Here is a 20478-nt window from a genome sequence, read left to right on the forward strand (position 1 = left end):
TATATATATATAAAATTGTGTTTGTGTTGAAAATTATTATTATTATTAAGATACAGAATAGATAAGTCAACATGATATTACATGAAAACAGTACCATTTTTGAGAGAAAAATTTAAAAGATTTTTGGAATTGTACATTTTTTATTTACAATTATGTACATTTTTTATGAAATCCTTTGTGACTGAAATATGAACTTGGTCTTGAAATTTGAGATAACATTTTCAAGCTCTGCCAATCTCAACAACAATCAGCATCTTACTTGAGAAAAATTATTACAAACACTTGCGGATCAATTTCCTGGGAGCAGATTCTATGAATCCCTTAGTCTAAATTCTAGAAATTTTTTTTAGGTTGGAAGTAATATTCAATCAGAGAGCTGAATCATAATATTATTGGCCGCTCGTGTATCTTTGTATTAAAAAATTATGTATAAAAATTTGTATAAATATATATAAAATGTATATATACTTTTATGTATTATAATATAAATATATTAAAATATGTTTTATAGCTATCGCGTACATAGTAATGCTTTTCCCCAAAATATGTATCTTCTGTTTTATAACGAACAGCTCATAGAAAAAATGATTGTTATATATCAGTTATATATCTTATGATTTAATATGAATTTTAATATCTGTAATTATTTATGATTTCTTGAAGTTTTTTATAATTTATTTTTTTTTATTAATTTATTAACTATATTTTTCAGACCATGTTTTTAATAATATCTTTTGAAACAATTATAAATTATATTTTTTGTGTAATTATATTATTAGTGTTTTGTTATTTTTAAATAATGATATAAATATTTGAGTTAATTATATAAATGTTGAATAATGTCAAGATCTGATATTAGCTATCATATCATAAATTAATATTATTTTCTTTGAAAAATTTTTTAACAATCTTAAACATATTTAAGATTGATATTCTATTGTAAAATAAATAAAGCCAAATATTTTTTCAATTGATTCTAATTTAGATTTTGATAGAATATTCATTTTTCTCTTTTTTAACTTTTATAAATTATAAATTGCACACAAATCATTAATAAACAATATCATATTAATATTAAATTATCTTTGTAAGTTTAATAAGTTTTAAAATAATTATAAAATTTTTAATTTTTATTCACTTTTCTTTAAACAAATTGTTTTCTTTTATTTGAATATTTGAAAATTTAATTTATTAAATTTTAACTTATCATTAAATAAAATCAAAAATCTTTTAGTTTATGCTAAATATATATATGTATAAATTTATACTTATTTTTATTAATGAATGATAATTAAAAATAAAAATATCTTAAAACTTATTCTTAAAAATATCTTAAACTTATAAAGTATTCTTGGCAATATATATCAAGATGAAGATCATCGAAATTACTTCTAAATATTAGTTCCATATAGTTTTATAATTAAAAATTTTGTCATTTTTAAATAATATCATTTCTTAAAAAAATATATAAATATACATATAAAACATATATATTATAATATAAAATAGATATAAAACATTATAAAATAAAAAAATATTATTTAAAAATAAATCTTTAAAGAAATAACATACTATTAAATTAAATATGATTAAAAATATTTATCAACTTACTTTTCATATGTAATTTTTTATCAATAGAATACATTTAATTCCGTATTAAGATGAATTGTAAATATACATATTATTTCAAAACATAATAAAAAAATATTCTGAACAAACATATAAAATACAAAAAAATGCGTATTTTATTTCTTACAAAACAGATTTTAGAAAAAAAGAAATTTAAAGTTCGTTAATATTTTTTTTCAAGACATATTTGCAAATGCAAATTACATCAGCAGTTTTAATCTTAAGAAAGTCATCATTAGATTTTAACAAAGTATTTCTATAATTAGATAAAAAAAAGGAAGAGATTCGAATTATTTGAGCTATTCACTGTAAATGATAACATGCAAAGAGAAAATCGAAATTTAAGAGACCAAATTAATGTATTTTACTTAAAAGTTTTTAATGGGAATTGAATCAGTAATTTTTATTTTTAATAAGTCACATATAGAACTTTCATAATACTTTCACTTAGTGCATGTATGTGCATCACGATTTCTAAATATAATAGTAGAATCTTACACCATTTTTCATCACTTGAGAATGCATCGAAGAAAATCCATCTGATGCATGAATAAATTCAATTACCATAAATCGGAATAATCTAGAAAGACAATCTAAAATTTAAAAATAAAAGCAAATGGAAAAAATTTTTTTCAAATGGCACAAAAATTTGGTATTTTGAAATATTAACGTTCATGATATTTTTATTTTTAAATTCAATAAACGATTTCTAACAGTCTAAATTATATTTTTATTTTTCGCTCGACTTCATCGAGTAGTATTTTAGCAGTTCACAAATACTAACTCGTTTCTTTTCCTTAAAATTATTATAGAAAGATGTAATAATATAATTATAATTTGTATATATTTCTATAAAATTATAGAAGAAGCAAACAGATCGACAAATTTTAGCGAGTAATTCTAGAAATCTTTTTCCCATATTAGCTTTATAACATGAAAATATGCATAAAGTTTTAAGGTAAAAGTGATTCCATTATACAATAAATATTTTAATTTGCCTGATTTCAGACAATTCTTCAACAATTTCTAATCAAATCGTTATTGATAATAAATATATATCTGAATATTTATAATGTTTATATTCTGATAAACTAAGTGATAAGTGTAATTCAATCGAATGTGAATGTATAGATATATTAATGTAAAAATTAAATACATTTATTTAACAAATTATATTATAACAAATTATAAGATATGTCCTATAAGAACAAATTTAATATTGTAAACTTTATATAACCATTGATGCAATTAACAAATCTTTTATCCAACTTAACATATTTTTCTATTTTATTAATCTTAATTATCAAATGATGTTTTTAAAAATAATTATATTTCAATAATAGAGGAATAAATTATTTACAGTTAGATTTTAAATTTTCAGTGGATAAAACATTTACAATAACAAAATTTATATGAATTTTATCAAATTTAATTATCCATTATTATCAACATCATACAGATGTATAGAAAGTATATTAGCAATAAGAAAAAATATCTATTACCAATAAAAATCCATGGCAGATAATAAATAAGAAAAAAGAACAAACGAAATGAAAATCTTTTAGTCTACATAATGCATACAAAAAACTAATTCCATTAATAATGGAAGTGCAAATGCAAATAGAAAAAAAATATTTCCGAAAATCTCTACCTATATTATTATAATTATAATTTATATAATATATATATAATTTATATAATAATTTATATTATTATAATGAAATGATAAATTTTCAAACAATGATTAAAAAACTAGAAAATATAAAAAATTGCCACCAAAAGTGTTGCGAATATCATCAAAATTATCCGTATAAGATATAATCTCTGAAATATATACATAATTATAATTAAAAATATATATTATAATTATATTAATAAATGCATTGAAGTATACTTAACCTTATCTTTTTATAGAATATTTATAACAAATATTAAACAAAATAAATTTTAGCAAATAATCAAATATAAATTAATAATATATAAAAAAACAATTAATAATATACAAAACACGAATCAAATAATATATAATTTGTCACAATTGCTAAATAAACTATTTTCTGTAAATGTTTCATCAAAAATAATAATAATAATGAAATTTTGATTTATTCAATTAAAGCAAAAATTTATCAATATTCTGAATTTTCTATTATACCATATTCATATTTGCTATATATATATATATATATATATATATATATATATATATATATAAAATAATATATTATAATATAATATAATTATTTCAATATAATATAATATATAAATTTCAATTCAATACAATATAATATATATATATAATATAATATAATACAATATAATATAATATAATTGATATTGACAAATTTGATGTTGATGATTAATGACAAACTTTTTTCAAAATATCTATTTATTTAAAAATTATGATAAAAAATTAATATTTTATTAATTTTTCATAATATTAATAATATATATATAAATAAATATAATTTTATATTTGTCTAATTTTATTTGTTGTTTATTCAAACTATAAGCCAACATAAAATAAATGGATATTTTATTATTCTCTTTTACTAATAAAGATTTTGGTAATCTATATAAATGTTAATATATCGCAATCGAACATGTCATAAATTTTTATATCATCGTATTATCAATTATCATCGATTATCAACTAAACTTATAGATGAAAAAATTAATCAAATAACTTTCAATTCTTTTCAATTCAATTCTCCCAAGCATTCAATCTTACTAGATTCTTGAAGTATATAGCAACACTGAAATAATAACACAAAAAAATATCAGAAAATAAATATGAAATACTAGAAATACTAGAAAAATTACTATAGAATTTATTTAATATTTATCTAACATTATGACTTTAGGATAAGGAAAAATTTTATTAGAAAAACTTTGGATTTAATTATGATATTAAATATAATAATAAATACATATTATATTTTAAGATAATAAAAAAATGCAATAATTCTTCATATAATTAATTATCAATATTACAATACAAAAATTTAAAAATTTAATAAGCTTTTGTTTAAATATAGTGACTTATTGTCAATATAGAAGAAATAATATTATAATTAAATAAAATTATGATGTAACATTCATATTTTATTCATTTTTTTTAATCTATATAAATTAATATTTACAACATATTTTTTAATATTATATTACATTACTTATATCATATTATATTACATTTTATTATATGTTACATTATATTATATAATATATCAATGATACAATAATACTTAAATTAATATACATCTTGTTCCATTATTGTGATACTGACATTTATATAATTAACCACACTTTCATTAATAAAAGAAATAATAATATAATATTTTACAATATTTATTTATTTAATATTTATATAGTTTAAATAAACAAGAAATAAAAAATATAACAAACTTAAAAATAACATTAGATTTTAAATGAAAAATTAAGCAAAAATATTAATTTTTTTATTATAATTTTTAAATAAATAGATATTTTGAGAAAGTTTATATCAAATTTACCATTAAAAATAATTTTTGTATATAACATTTTTTTATACTAAAGAATTTACGTATACAAAGAGTTTTTAAAATATTGAGAAAAATATATTTATTCAATTGTTCAACATGAATTCGGATAAAAAAAATATGAATCAAATATTTTTTATTATATTGTCTATAAATTACATGTCCTTTACAAGTTTACATATCCTTATAAATTTACATATCCTATAAAACTATATCCTTTATATAATCAGACTTTTTATAATCAGACCTTTTATAAGTTTTATCAAAATCAGTTATTAACTTGAAAAACTTTCCTTAATAAAGATTGATTCGTAAAATGGAAAAGCAAAAGCAATAAATGAATTCAAATAACTTTTACCATCAAGAAAGAGCGGTATGTTTTATAAATATATAAATAATATTTTATATATTTTATATATATTATTATCAACAATATCAATAATACATTTTTCATTCAAATAGTAAAATTAGTTAAAAAAACAATATACTCAAAAAAAAAAATGAAATCGATGTAATTTAAAAGTTGGCTATTTAGACTTTAGCTAATTGATCTCAAATGAGATAAAAGAATTCTATTGAAACAACTTTCATCGAACCAGTAAAAGATCTATAATTAGATTTCAAACCAACATATTAATTATAGTTTGAATCAATAAGTGAAAGAAAGTAATTAATTCTATAATGTTGATTTTTATAATAAATAAAAAAATGAAAAAGTAAGAAATTTATAATTTTATATTAGATAAATATAATATGAAAAAATAACTTTTAAACTTAAACTTATAAAAATTTTTCACAGTTTTTGAGAGTTTTTAAAAATTTATATTCAAATTTTGTAATTTTTATGAAAATATAATTTAAAAAAAATTAGCGCACATATCAAATTATTTTGATATTTCTAGAAACATTTTTTTACGAGAACATATATTTATAATTCACAAATATTTATAAGTGTATTAAGAAAACAGATTTTTCATTTTTTAATACGTACAGATTTTATAACACATATTTTAATACACATTTAAAATCACAATTTTTATTTATACTTATTCACTATGCAATGTATAAAAAATATAAAATGTATAGGATATTATATGGTGAAATACATTTATAGGGTCAATTCTAGAACAAATTTCAAAACAAATACAATTGATTATAAAAATTTCTTATTAAGCAATTTAAATTCGCATTAAGCAAAGACAGAAATAGAATGTAACGATATAACGGAGATAAAGAAAATAAGATCACTAGAGAATTATTTATCAGATCGAGCTTTATATGAAATTTTTGTCAGTCATTTGCAGACGATTTGATAATATTTTATATAATTATATTGCTTATAAGTTTGTATATTTGAGATTATATAATTTATAAGTTATTAAAGAAAAATCATTGATTACTTTAAATGTATTTCAAAATTGCGTTTTTACAAATTATGCACGTTCTAACTTAATAGGTATGATAACAATGGCAATAATGTTATTTATTTTATGTATTTATTTTATACAATAATTGTTATAATAAATTATATATATAATATATATTTATATTATGCGCATATGCGCATATCTAATATAGAAATAATGTTTGACACGATTTTGGCAAATATATAGATATATTAGTAAATTATGCCTTATGATTCACATAGTTAATTATATAATATATAATTGATACTCACCACATTTTTGCTATCTTTTGATTAAAATTATCATCGAGCCTCTATATTTTAATTTTGGATTTTTCTTTCTTTCATTTGTGAATAAGAATGTATTTTTTAAAAAGTAGCAAATCTTTATATATTTGATTATATAGAGTGGAACGGTAATCGCAATACATCCAAATGGATAAAGTCTACATTAAAAAATCAGAAAAAAAATTGATATTAAATTTCTTTCTTCAAGGTTTTGTTTTTAAAAAAATTGAATTAAAAATTAATCAAACTTACAAACTAAATATGAATTAATTATTATGTATTTTATTATTAGCTGTTTCTATCTAATATAGATTTGTATATATTAATGATATGATTGAAGTAATATTTTTGCAAATTACTTAACTCTTATTTTTTATATTTTTTTATATTATTTGTTTGTTATTATAAATACGATGAAATTCTATTTTTTTATTATTTAAATGAAATTTTACATAATACTTGATTATTTGAATTTTAAGTGAACATTTATTATTTGAACTACAGTTAAGTATCACTCTATTTATATATAAATATTTTTATAATAATTAGAAATGTACATTTATATCTATAATATAAAATAAAAAATTATTTCATTAAATATGAGAGAACTATAAAAAATTGTTGCAAAATTCATCTTGCAAAATTGTTTTTGAAATTTATAATATTTAATACATCATTATGCATTTTAGAAAAATGAATTTCTATTAAATGAACAAAAAATTACATTTGATAAGAAAATTAAGTGGATTTTTATTATATAAATAATTTGATTATGTGCACATATTTATCTGTCGCAAATTTATATAAATAAAATTCTGTATTGTCAAAAATATTAATGTATTATTATCAATTTTTCTCGTTGCATACATGAATCAATGAATTAATTGAAAAATGATTGAAGAGATTGTAATATATCATCGTTTTTTAATTTTTCAAACTTTTTATAAATTTTCTGTTTCAAACGTATATATTCTCTTTGTACATTTACATTTCTTTCATATGAACTAAAAAATTTATATTATAAATTTATATTATAAATGAAAATATAAACTAAAATTAAGAACTTTATAAACTTTAGCTCAGATGGAAATAACAACAATCAAATTATATTCAATTTACAAATATCAATTTTCAAAATCATTTTATAAAATCTCAAAGAAAAAAATGTTATACCGATTTTTTTTTCTTATTTTTTCACATAAAATTATCTTTGTTTCAATGTACTACGATATACCATCTTGTATTAATAAATTATTAATATAAATATTATTGAAAAATATAATTTTCAATAAAATATTTGTGAATATAATTAAAACGAAATTTTTTTTCATTTATTCTTATTGCATTTAATTAATTGAATTTTTTTACTTAAAAATTAAAACTGATTGTTGAATTAAAATTTATAACAAAATTATATAGCATGGATAATGAAAACATATTGCTACTTTTTAATATAAAATCTTAATTTGTCTAATCTAATATACTTTTTAATTTTAGCTAGAAGAATCTCTGTCTTCTATTTAATTATTTGATACAATAATATTATAAAGTATATGTAATACTTTATATATTATTTTGAAAAAACTTGAGACGATTCTATACATATACACTGATTTTTTTTTTTTAATAGAATGAAATATCTAAACAACAGTTTTATTTTTAATAGACACACAGTTATACTTAGTGTCATTGAGCTGATCTTATTACATCTAATTGGATTTTAATCTATTTCATATATGTATTTATACAAATATAATATAGATAGAATATATTGACAAGAAATATCTTATGATAATATTAACTACTTATATAAACACAGATGATTGTTAAAAAAAATTCTATGAATATGTTGAAAACATATTGCTTATATATCGTAAATGACATAAAAGGAGAAATTCATATAAAAAAAAATATTTTACATATTTATATACTTAAACATTACTGTATTAATTAAGATTAATATAATAATTATTATTATTTATAAATGATAAGTAAATTTATAATATATCAAAGAAAAATTTTTTCAATTGTTTAGGAAAATATTTTGATATAAATATTAATAAATTAGAACACTTTTCTGGCATTATAAATTATTATACGATATATATAAAAAAACAATACAAATAATTATCAAATTAAATATTCAAAATTTTTGATAACTCATTATTGATATTAATAATAATTTTCAAAATTATTCCTATTATATATTTTTGTATTATAAATATAATATATAATATGCAATAATTCTAATAATATAACAATATATTTAATTAAAAAAGAAATGCGAAAAAATATATTCTTAAAAAATAAATAATTAATCGACAACAAGTTAAAGATTTTCGTACATAAAATATATTTCTCTCTCTCTCTCTCTCTCTCTCTCTCTCTCTCTCTCTCTCTCTCTCTCTCTCGCTCGCTCGCTCGCTCGCTCGCTTTCTTCCTCCTCTCTATCTCATATATATATAAATTTAAACATTGTTGCATGATCATATGATTGATCATGATCATAGAAATAACATTATGTTATTTGTTTTTTTATTATTGCATATAATAAACCAAAAGAAAATATTAAAAATAAGATTTTATTGTATTTTATCTAATTATCCAAAAACTGACGCTTAAATGCTTATTTTGCAATTATAGTAATTAATATCTCAGCATTTCTCCCTTTATGTCTTGAAGCAAATATATGTTGCACATACATACAATGATAATTGAATGACAAAATGCACGAATTTATAAAGAATTAGAGACAATACAAAAAATAAACATAATCACAGCTGAATTGGCAGGCAGATGGGCAAATACAGGCATATTATTGAACAGGCTTGCTCAACATGTATTTTCTTGCTTTTTTAATATATCATTTTATGTTATTTGGTCGATATATTTCAATAGCCTGCTAAGCCCATTTTATTGATAAATTCATTCTTAAACGTAATCATTAGTTCCAGGACTCGTTAAAGGTTCCTGAGCCTATTAAAATTAAATAAAAAAATTATACAAAATATAAATTTATCGAAGTTTGATAAATTAATAAATAAAATTATAAATGATATATATAATTTTGTTTAACGAAATAATATTATTATACACAGTAATTACCTCTTCTCCAACTGTAGCAGTAGGGAGTGGAAATCTATTTTTTTCAAGACTAAATTGATCTTCTGTAGTTTTTCTATACACAGGATTATCAAAATTCATACTCGTTACATTACGATGAAGATAATGCCTATAACATAATACTGCTACTAATGCGAGAAATAATAACCCTAAAGACGTAACACCTATCACTATGCCAGCAACTAAACCAGGATCTGTTGATTCAGATGTCAGATCATCTTCCTCGTCTCCATCTATTGAATGAATCGAATCTAAAATAAATTATTTGATGAAATAAGAGAAACGAAGATATACATAATAATATATATAAATAATTTAAAAAAACTATAATTATAAAAAACTTTTATTACATACATATATATATATATATATATATATATATATATATATAATTATTTTTAAGAATTTTAATAATTTAGAAAATTTATATGTATCTCGCATAATAAATAAATTATATTATCATTATATATAATAGGATTATACATAACATTAAATCAAAATCAAAACTTTTAGATCAAATATAACAAACTGTATGTAAAAGAAAATTCGTGCAAATATACTTACGAATAGTCGTAGTTGTAATGTTGAAAGGTTCAAGTCTCTTGAATGGTTTATTAATTTCTTGTGTTGAAGGTGCTACAGTTGTACTTACTGGATATTCCATATTCATGCAACATCGATGCAAAATAATTATAATAAATAATAACACAAGAAACATAAAATATAAATATAATTATATAATTTAAAAATTAAAAAAAGAATGTTCAAAATGCAATTCAATAACAAAAAATATTTTAAACATGCTTTCTATTAACATTTTATATTTATATTTAAAGCATTGAATTCTTTTATTATAATATTGCATGCAGTATTCTAATTTTAATTTTTTTTTTTATTGATTTCAATCAATAGATGCATACTAAATTAATGCATATAATTTATTTAAAAATAATTAACATCATAAGCCATAATTTACCTTTTTCCACGCACATTAAACCATCAGATAATAATTTTAGACCATCCGGACAAGCACAACTAAGAAGAGGTGATTTAGAATTAATTCTTGGTGCTGGTAAGCATAAATGACTACAATGGCCATTTACCGCCTGACATTGATTCATTCCATCTGGCTGTCTATATGGATGATACACATGAACGACCATTGGATATTTAAGAGCTCGAAGCGACATAACAGCTTCAACTGATTGACCAGTGAATTTATTTGCTTTAAATATTGCTTCCTTGTCCCAATCAGTCCAATAAACATAATCCTCAAATGTTGTAATACTAAAGGGATGTCTCAATACTTCCGGAGAATACAGAACTGTTCGTATACCTGTGCCATCATAATTACACGATCCAATTATATACAATTTCGCATCTACCCAATATATTTTTTTGCCAATTAAGTCCAAAGTCAATCCATTAGGCCACTGTACATCATTATCAACTATCACCTGCAAATAAGTATTTTGCAATTTTATTTTTAAATCAGTAATTTTATTTTACAATTTAAATTAGTAATTATTCTAAAATTGTAATTAATTATATCAAAATTGAAGAAAAAATGAATTTTTCTGAATGAAAATTATCTATAAATTTTTTCATCTATTAATACTTTTTATTCATCTATTAATATTATCATATTACCTTAATAACTTATTCATAATTTTTTTATTTATTAATATTCTTTATTTATAATATTAATAATATTATTTTAATAATTTTAATTTTAAAAAAATATTTTATTAGAATAAACATGTAAAGTTAAAAATATATTTTTGATGAAATAAAAATACTTATTTGCCATTCAATATATTATAATTCTTCAGATTATAATTCTGATTGAAATTGTTAAAAAGAAATTTTGCTTTTTAAGAAAATCATTTTAACAATAAATTCATTCTTTTCAATTTCAATTTTATTATGTATTTACCGTTCGATGAGATCCATCCATGCCCGCTTTTTCGATACGAGCTTCATCGCTCCAATCAGTCCAAAACATCCAACCTTCCAATGGATTTAAAGCTATTGCTCTTGGTTCTTGTATGTGATCTTGAATCAAAGTTTTTCTCATATTGCCTTCGAAATTAGCTAATTCTATGGTATTTTTTTTAGAATCAGTCCAATAAATATGACTATATATCCAATCAACAGCTAATCCATCTGATGTTGTCAAACCATCATCAATTACAACTGTACGCTCATTTCCTTCATCTATTGGAGCTCTAGATAACAAAATATAATAAGAAATAATCGTATGAAACAAAAATAAAAAGAATTGAAAAACTCTGAAAATATCGATTAGGATTGCTTACTTATAGATTTTTTTTTCACTACTATCGCTCCAAAAAATCATACCCGTACGAAAAACGAAATCCAAGGCTGCTGCCATTTTCGTATCTTTCACTATACTTGTCATCTCCAGACGATCCAATGCTACTTTTCTTATATCATGTCTTCTGGTAAAAAGAAGACTAGCATGACCTTCTGCTGCTTTACAACGTGTATGATTGCTAGGATCCTTAAGATAACCCGCGGCACAGCTACATTTAAAACTGCCTTTTTCGTTCAAACAGAATTGAGAACAAGTACCTGGTTCTAAACATTCATCTATATCTAAAATAAGAAATATTTTATATTATTTATATATAAAATATATAAAATTATTTATATATAAAATTTATATATATTTTTCACATATATGTGTGTGTGTGTGTGTGTGTGTGTGTGTGTGTGTGTGTGTGTGTGTGTGTGTGTGTGTGTGTGTGTGTGTGAAAAATAAATATTTATATACATAATATTTCTATTATTTTATTAAAATTTTATTATTATATAAAAATATTTATTAATTTTGCTTAAAAATAGAAAACATTTATTAATCATTCATTATATTAATCATTAATTTTTATAATCATATAAATATAGACTATATTTTTTAATAAATGAAATAAATAATTAAATGTACAAACAAATTAATAATTAATAAAAATGATTATTATAATTTATATCAATATAATAGATATAGTTTTAGTAATAATAAGAATATTTTTAAAAACATTTTACCATCACAAGTTCGATTATCAATTAATCTATATCCTACACTGCAATCGCATCGAAAACCAATAGGCAAGTCGATGCAAATTTGCGAACATCCGCCGTTATTTTTTAAGCACTCATTTACACCACAAAGCTTCTCGTTTTCATCTTCCCAACCGATACAATCGCGATTCTTATTACATACACTGGAAAGAGAAATACATGATCCTTCGCTACATTCGAATTGTGTCGATGGATCGCAACCAATAGCTTTGGTCGTGCAATTTTTCTCATCGCTACCATCTGCACATTCTATTTTACCGTTGCAATATAAATGACCTGAAAAATATTTAAATTTAAATAATTAATATTTAATATTAGTATTTAAATTTTATATAATTTTATATAATTTTATATATAATATTTTTTAATATATTATAAATAAATGATATTTAATGGTATTTAATAAAATTTAATTTTTTGATGCAGATATATTATATAAATTGATATTTTGATGAATTTTTTTCTTTAATTGGATTTTTTTTAGAAAATTGGATTATTTACCAATGTAATATATCTTATGAATGTTAAAAAAAATTTATTCGATTTATTTTTTTTATATTTTTTATATAGAATTTTTTTTTATATAGAATCATTCTCTCCACGGTTATGTCATCATTCGCATACTTTATATTTAATTACATTTAATATTTAATTATATTTAAAATAAAATTTTATAGTACAAATTAAAATATAAATATTTATTATATAAATATATAATATATAAATATATAATAATATATAATTATATATATAAATATATAATAATTATATATATAATATATATATAAATATATAATTTATATATTAAATAATATATAAATATTTATTATTTATTAAATAATTATATATAGTATATATTTGAAATATATAATTATTATATATATATTTGAAATTAAATGTATATTGAATAAGATAATCTTTAGATGAGATGGCGATTTATAAAATACAATCGATTTATTTTGATTTTCAATTATTTTTGATAATATATTATGTATTGCATACAAAATATTGGTTTTGTTTATTTAAAAATTAATTTAATTGTCAAATAAAATCAAATAAAAATCAAAAATAACATATAATATAAAATTATTTTATATTATATATTTTATATTATATTACATATTAAAATTATTTTACATATAATACAAAAATTATTATATTTTATATACTATATTATTATTATTATAATACTTTCAAAAATTTTTATATATATTTTAAATTATAATTTACTAACATTTTAGTAAAAAGTAATAATTTTTTCAGAATATATTGTATTAATATAATATTCAGAAATTATGTTTATATTTGTATGATGAAATATTATTACGCCATTATTGAAAAAAACAAATAAATTATCACACGTTTTTAAATGATTTTTTTCGGTTTTTTATATCCATCATAAAAATATTTATTTAATTTAATCTAAATGCATCATTCATGCATATTACGTTTTCTTAAATAAAAAAAAAAAAAATAATGACCAAAATAATAATTAGAACAATAACACTTGATTGAACGATTATAACAAAATGTTAATAAAGTTATGAAATTCGAACTTAATATAAAAATTTCTATAACAGAGATAATAGATATGTTATTAAATCAGATTAATTCAATATCCAGTATCTCAATAAATTCAATTCAACAAATCAGAAAATAGATTCTATCATTTTAATACTTCCTGAAAACATTAATAAAAAAACAAGTATCAAAAGAAATTCTATCTGCAATTAAAAAAATTTCAAACAAAAAAAGTAATAAAACGTTTTAAAAAATTAAACAAATGGAAAATAGTTAATATATCTTTTGGTGAAATTTTCAGATTTTTCAATATAAAAAAATAATGATATTCCTGAAGAAAAACATAATAAATATTAAATGCATGGGATGTAGAGAACACTACAAAATAAGATGATTGAATTCAATGTTTGATTTGTAAAAAGAGTGTAAAAAAGTTTGATTTTATGAAAAATATTTAGAATTTTTAAAATATTTATATATAAATAATGTGGAAATATTTTATGCAAAAAAAAATTTTTTTCGTTTTATTAAACTTATAATTATATTAAATATATTTTCTATTTGAGTCATTATACCCTAAAACGAGATATCATCTCACTTACATACATTCTATGTAAGATAATCTTAATACATTCAATTATATTTTTTTTTAAATTTTTGATTATTTTTTTTCTTATTTTTTAATTAATATTATAAATTTATATATATTTACGTTTGCAAATATATTTTTTTGTATATCAGTTAAATTTTTGTTGCACTAGTTTGATGATTTTAAAAAGACCATCTTACTTGAATTTACTTTATAAAATAAAATATAGATATATTTTAAATAAAATATATTTTATTCTACATAAATATAATAATAGTTGAAGTTTAATTTATAGGAGCATTAATTTTTTATTTATTTTTTTATTTATTTTATTTATTTTATTTATTTATCTATCAGTATTTTTAACAAGTAGAATCAAAAAATATAAGTTTAACTTTAAAAATTCATGATATAAATGATATAAATGTTTAAATATAACAAATAATATAAAGATATAAATATAATATAATTCATGATTTAAGTTTATCCTATGAATGTTTCATACTCACAATAAATAGGGTTAATAAAATTACTAATTTAATCTAATCTTCAAATTTAATTATTAATTATTTTAATTAATTATTTTTTCAATCAATAAAAATTTAATTAATAATTATATATATATATATATATATATATATATATATATATATATATACAATATATGTATAAAATAGCTATTCGTAACTTTAAATAAGTTCCGAATAAATAAATATTTATCTAACTTCCGATTCATTTCATTATAATGTAATGAAATGAAAATAATAAAAATAGATAAAACAAATTAATAGTTTTCTAAAATGAATTTTATCTTGTTTAATTATTAAGTATTCTAAAGTAAATATTTCAAAATAAAAATTTTTTGTTACTTTTTCAAATAAGTGCATTATTATAAATTTATTCGATTTATTTATTTGAAATCATTTGAATTGAAAAAAATTCAAAATTTATAAAAAATTCAATAATATTGCTTAAAATTACTTATTTTCAATCAACATAATTTTTGCAAAATTTGAAGAATTTAAATACTGAAGAATTTTATAAAGAATTCGAGAGAGTTGAAAAAAAAATGCAAAATATTGATTTATGGTAATAGAAAATAACGGATATAAATTATAATACATTATAATATAATAAATTTTGAATACATAATAATACATAATATAAATAAATTCTGAAAACATAACAATAAATAGATATTTAATATATAATTAAAAGAATATAAAAACTTTTTATTTAACTCTCTTATTAATCTATAAATTATGATAATCTATAAATAAGATTTTTATTTATTTATTTATTTTTTTTTTTTAATACTCCGAATTTACATATTTGATATATCTATAAAATTATATAGAATTACAGAAAAAAATTTTATCAAGTTTTCTTTTAAATTACCTGATATACAATTACGAATATGCTGACATTGAAATTGATCTGGTCTACATGTAAAATTGTGGCACACTTTAGGCAATTCATCAGCTCCATTCGGACAATCCTTTTCCCTGTCGCACACCCAGCTTTCGTGTATGCACGAGAAATCATCGCCACAATCAAACTCTCCTTTTTTATTGCAATGAACATGGCGTTCTCCATTTGTATACTAAAAAGATTTCATACTAAAGATTGCATACTAAAAAGAAAGTAAATTTTTTATTTTATATAATTTTTTACATTTTATAAATCGCTTTTTTTTTCAGTTTTATTATTATATTTTTATTATTATTATTATTATTATTATTTTATTATTTATTATTATTTATTATTATTTATAAATTCTCTGATATAAAAAATCGATATAGAAAATTATTAAAACTATAAAAATGACTATAAGAATTAATAAATGTGAAAGGGAATTGTTTTCATAAATAAGATTACAATGATCTTTTTTCAGTATTTAAACAATAGTTGAAATAAAAAAAAATTTAACTATTAAAAAATTAATTGATTAAAAAAATGAATATAATTTCATAAATACGAATATTAAATAAAAAAATATCAAGGATGAAATCATTCCAAATTATTGAAATTTTTATATTAAAAAATTACAATATTACCAATATTAAATTCAAAGTCTTTATTTTATTTATTTTTTATTTATTATTCATTTATTATTATTCGATAATAATAATCAATGAATATAGAAAATTTAATTGTAAAAATTAATTGATATAAAAACAGATGTAATTTCAGAAATATACTAATATCAATAAAGAGATTATCTATATGAATTATTGAAATTTTCAAATCTTGTTCAATTTAAATATTAAGATTTTACATTAATTTTTAGACATTTTCATATTTATATCATTTTATGATTCGAATGAAAAAAAAATATATATTGGAAAAAAAAGTTGAAAGTTTAAACAATTATCCGAAAAATGGAGCTTCAAATTACGAAATAGAAAAAAAATTTTTCTTTTATTACAAGAAATTAATATAGCATCATAATTTGTTCAATATTTAATAGAATGTTCGTGTATTTAAGCAAAGATACATTTATCAATAAGTATAATATTTTATATTTTTTGATAATGATGAAAAAATACAAATAAAAAGATTTAAAGTTAAATGTTTTTTTTATATTAAGTTTTTATAATTCAGGAATTAAAAATGAATAAATAAAATTTTACTAGTTATAATAGTATATATATATTATAATAGTATATATATTATAATAGTATTATACTATTATACTATTATAATATATTATACTATTATAATAGTATATATACAAATATATACAGAATATTAATATATTCGTGGGACATATTTTGAATAGTCGATTCCATCAAACATAAAATTGATTACAAAAATATCGTTTAAGATTTTATTACATTATTTACATTATAATTTTAAATTAATTTTAAATTATTAATTAAATAAAGCGATGCAAAAACAAAATATAATATAGCAGACACAAAGTGATCTTTCTCTGTTTTCATTTCGTTTTATCTTTATACAAATTTAATTAGTTATAACTAAACAAATACATATTTACCGATATTTTTTTGTATATCAATTTTTATATTTCTTTTGATTTCTACAATGATCCTGTTGTGTTTATATTTTGTATAAATTTATATGTATATATTGTGTATATTATGTATAAGTTTATATGATGAGACTCATATTTTGTATATTTGCGTGAATATGATATCATTGGGCGCGATCACTATTTCGATTTTATATTATCTTTTTTCCTTTTTGAACCGCTATGCAATATAATGAACTCAGTGTAATGGAACAAAGGCATCGGCACCAATCCATATCTATATATAGATAAGTCTAAGATATAGTCATTTCTTTTATTAAATATATTCTTTTTTACTGTATGCTCTTTATTATTAATCAAATCATTCCACAATCTATTCTCTAATAAGTTATGGGCCTATATTTATATGTTATCGTGTTGTGAATTTGATACTTGAAAAAAAAATAAGAAGTATATTGTTGTAAAATTTTGTGATTCAGTGTAAAGGTATGTTTTGTTAAAATTAAAAATTAAAAATAAAATAAAAATGGTTGAAACAAAACTATATTACTATATTCATTTTAGTGGATAAAATTATCAGTTGTGGAAATGCAAATGTAAATGCAAATTTACATGATGAAGAATAAACTAAATAAACTAAAAATGTATATCAATGGTTCAATTCTCAGGCTTGAAAATAAAACAGATACTGTATCATGGATTCAAAAAGATATTGAAGCTTTCTGTTTTTCTCTAGCTTTTTTGATGAAGGGTTGTGAATTAAATCAAGTAAAACACGGCATAAATGGGCAAAATTGTACAGAATATATATATGCTGAGAAAAGTGATCAATCAGTACAAGTATTTTTGGATCAATTTATAAATGTAAAAATGAATTCGCAAATCACATTTCAAGAATAGTTTCGAACAACTAGAACAACTTAAAGATATAGATCTGAAACAAAAAGATCCTGCTGTCATTAGAAAAATTCTATTAATAGAAAAATATAATAATATTTGCACAGCTGTGATATGCTGTATCACAAGTAGAATAAAATATTGAGTAACAAATATTAATATTGAGTAACAAATAAACATATTGATTAATAAATTACTTAATAAACGAAGAAAAATGCAAGACAATCCTGTAAATATCCTGTAAAGGAATAGAAAAAAAGCCTATACGAGAAGATATTGAAAGAATTATATTCCGTGATTCTAATATAAATAGAAATAAGAAATAACATGTCATTTCTAGAAAATCTGGATATTGAGCTTATGATTATGCATTGAAAAAGGTGGAAAAGAATAATCCTTGTTCAAAAGAATGAAAAAAAAAAAAAACAAAAATATTAAATATTCTAATTCTGCTGAATTGTTTAATAAAACATGTTTCTCAAATGAAAGATGAAGAATGATGAACTTAGTTTACCGATTCGGATGCTACAAAACATATGTCTTTCAGGAAAAAATTCAAAAATATAAAAATATACGTAAAAAATACATATTTACATGGGCAATAATATATAATTATATGTTAAAAGTAATATAAATAATTATATGTAAAAAGGCAATAAATTGAAGTAGTAAATATTAATGGAATGTATACAAGTCATACAATCAGTGGAATATTATACATATCGCAATTAAAGAAAAATTTGTTATCGATTGGATATACTTTTGGAAAAGAATTTGAGAATTATTTTTGAAGATAATAAACAAAATGTATATTTTTATAAAAACAATTAATTGTCAAGGAAGATAAACTTAATAACAGACTATAAATTATAAGAATTATAAGAAATAACAGAATATAAATTATAATAAACTATATAAACAATAAACGGCACTTGTAGAAAAAGCAAATATATTAATGAATATTACACCAGAACAGTGGTATAAAAAATTAAAACATATAAATTTTAAAACGTTACATTACATATAATAAATTCGAATGATACAAGATTTAAAGATCGATATGCTAAAAAATGATATCTTTTGTGAAGAATGTGTATATGTCAAGCAACACTGAATATCTTTTCCAAAAGGACAATCTATCAACGTCAAAATGCAGAAGAAGTGTTTCATGCCGATCTAAATCAGTAAAATGAGCCAACTATTGGAGAATTTTTTCTTATTATTGAAGGACGATCATGCTATGTTTATTTCTTAAAACAAAATTCTTAATTATTTGAAACAATTTTATGCTGATATACAAGCGGATAGATATAATATAAAAAAATTCAAAATTGATCGAAGAAAAAAATTTTGTAATAAATTCAAAAATTATTTACTTTTGAAAAACATTGAGATAACAATATTGTGTGCACAA

General features: G+C 19.2%; 1 protein-coding gene across 4 annotated transcripts in view; it reads right to left on the reverse strand.

Moving 5' to 3' along the window:
• Window positions 1-6831: 6831 nt before the first annotated feature.
• LOC122720284 (low-density lipoprotein receptor-like) overlaps window positions 6832-20478 on the reverse strand; it is an 89863-nt gene continuing 76216 nt past the window's right edge. For 3 of the 4 annotated variants that reach the window (XM_043946882.1, XM_043946884.1, XM_043946883.1), the window contains 8 exons: window positions 16571-16775; window positions 13027-13338; window positions 12279-12579; window positions 11897-12188; window positions 10937-11417; window positions 10525-10611; window positions 9943-10211; window positions 9218-9813 (listed from right to left, as the gene is read on the reverse strand). In XM_043946882.1, the coding sequence (XP_043802817.1) occupies window positions 9769-9813; window positions 9943-10211; window positions 10525-10611; window positions 10937-11417; window positions 11897-12188; window positions 12279-12579; window positions 13027-13338; window positions 16571-16775 (1992 nt within the window). In that variant the 3' untranslated portion in view covers window positions 9218-9768. Of the gene's footprint in view, window positions 6996-9217; window positions 9814-9942; window positions 10212-10524; window positions 10612-10936; window positions 11418-11896; window positions 12189-12278; window positions 12580-13026; window positions 13339-16570; window positions 16776-20478 lie in introns of those variants that run through there. The other variant, XR_006347740.1, reaches the window with a different exon arrangement.

The sequence above is a fragment of the Apis laboriosa genome, unplaced genomic scaffold, assembly GCF_014066325.1.
Source record: "Apis laboriosa isolate Shangri-la unplaced genomic scaffold, ASM1406632v1 scaffold122_cov146, whole genome shotgun sequence".
Classification (NCBI taxonomy): domain Eukaryota; kingdom Metazoa; phylum Arthropoda; class Insecta; order Hymenoptera; family Apidae; genus Apis; species Apis laboriosa.